At 27.0% G+C, this 1,178-nt stretch overlaps 1 protein-coding gene across 1 annotated transcript in view; it reads left to right on the top strand.

Moving 5' to 3' along the window:
• The window catches only part of LOC131630800 (protein NEGATIVE GRAVITROPIC RESPONSE OF ROOTS-like), a 3,771-nt gene extending 2,809 nt beyond the window's left edge, over positions 1-962 (top strand). The window contains exons 4-5 of the mRNA XM_058901546.1: positions 1-144; positions 387-962. The exon at positions 1-144 is cut by the window's left edge and continues 23 nt beyond it. Of these exons, the coding sequence (XP_058757529.1) occupies positions 1-82 (82 nt within the window). The 3' untranslated portion in view covers positions 83-144; positions 387-962. The remainder of the gene's footprint in view (positions 145-386) is intronic.
• The last annotated feature ends 216 nt before the right edge of the window (positions 963-1,178 follow it).

Here is a 1,178-nt window from a genome sequence, read left to right as displayed (position 1 = left end):
AAAGATACATCCGCAAGATTTATGTTCAACAACATTTGTAAAAAAATATCTTGTAAACAATTCAATGAAGAAGATCAGATGAAGAGTTTACTCCCACTAGTGTTGTAGACAAAGGATGTAAATGGGTCAACACAGATTCTGAATGTAAGTTCTTAACTTCTAATCAAAACTAATTAGTCTTCCTATCGGTTCAATTATTTATAACTGAATCAGATCAGATCAAATTCATTTAATTGTGACTAGTTAATAATTTTAATAATTAGTAAATAAATTATATATTAATTAAAATTAATTGACCTGATGCACGGATTTTTTATTAGTTTTAATAATTAGTAATATTTATTTCTTTGTACATATCTAATACATTTCAATTTTTGTGGTTGCAGATATTGTTCTTGAGATATAAATGACTTCTACTACATACATATTGATATTGATGTGATGATTTATGTTCAACCCTGCTCATAGAAGATCTATATAATAGCAAAAATAGCATGGAAGTTGTGGACCTAATATTTTAAATGTATGAATCAAGCTGAGGAATTGTGACAAATTAAATAGAGGATGATTCTGGAAAATGTTTATATTTTAAAACACATTTTCTAACACATGGATGTTAGAAATCATATATGAGTTTCTTAAGAGAAATATATGCATCTTAATGTTTGTATATATGAAACAATTAAGGTGATAATTATAACAAGTTTTTTTTCTTTCAAACTTTTGAGGTGACTTTCTAGACCTATAGTTTTTGTTTTTTATAAATTGAAATATGCAATCTATTAAGTTAATTGAAATATTGACATCTCCTGGCAAATAAAAATCTCTATTTAAGTTGAATAGTGAGGTATTGTTTTGGTTGATCCAACCTAATTTGGGTTGCATGGTAGGGTCTTAGAGTAGCATAGTTATGACTTATATGAGTAGGAGTGGACAGCAAGTTAGATTTTGTCAAGTTTCAATATATTTTGTTAAAAAAAATTAAATTCTAAGTCTCACTTATAATTTTTTTTAAATAACTATTTTAAAAAAAAAATTCAGATAATCATAAATATTATGAAACTAACAATTTTTCAATTAAAAAAAATTCAAACCTAAGAGGATGTGTCGCTGCCTGTGGCGCATGCTAATTTACACTGAGGCACCATTGTTTGTGGCGCATGCTTATGTGTCATGCC

Source organism: Vicia villosa, unplaced genomic scaffold, assembly GCF_029867415.1.
Source record: "Vicia villosa cultivar HV-30 ecotype Madison, WI unplaced genomic scaffold, Vvil1.0 ctg.000739F_1_1, whole genome shotgun sequence".
Classification (NCBI taxonomy): Eukaryota; Viridiplantae; Streptophyta; class Magnoliopsida; order Fabales; family Fabaceae; genus Vicia; species Vicia villosa.
This window is presented reverse-complemented; position numbering and strand designations above follow the sequence as displayed.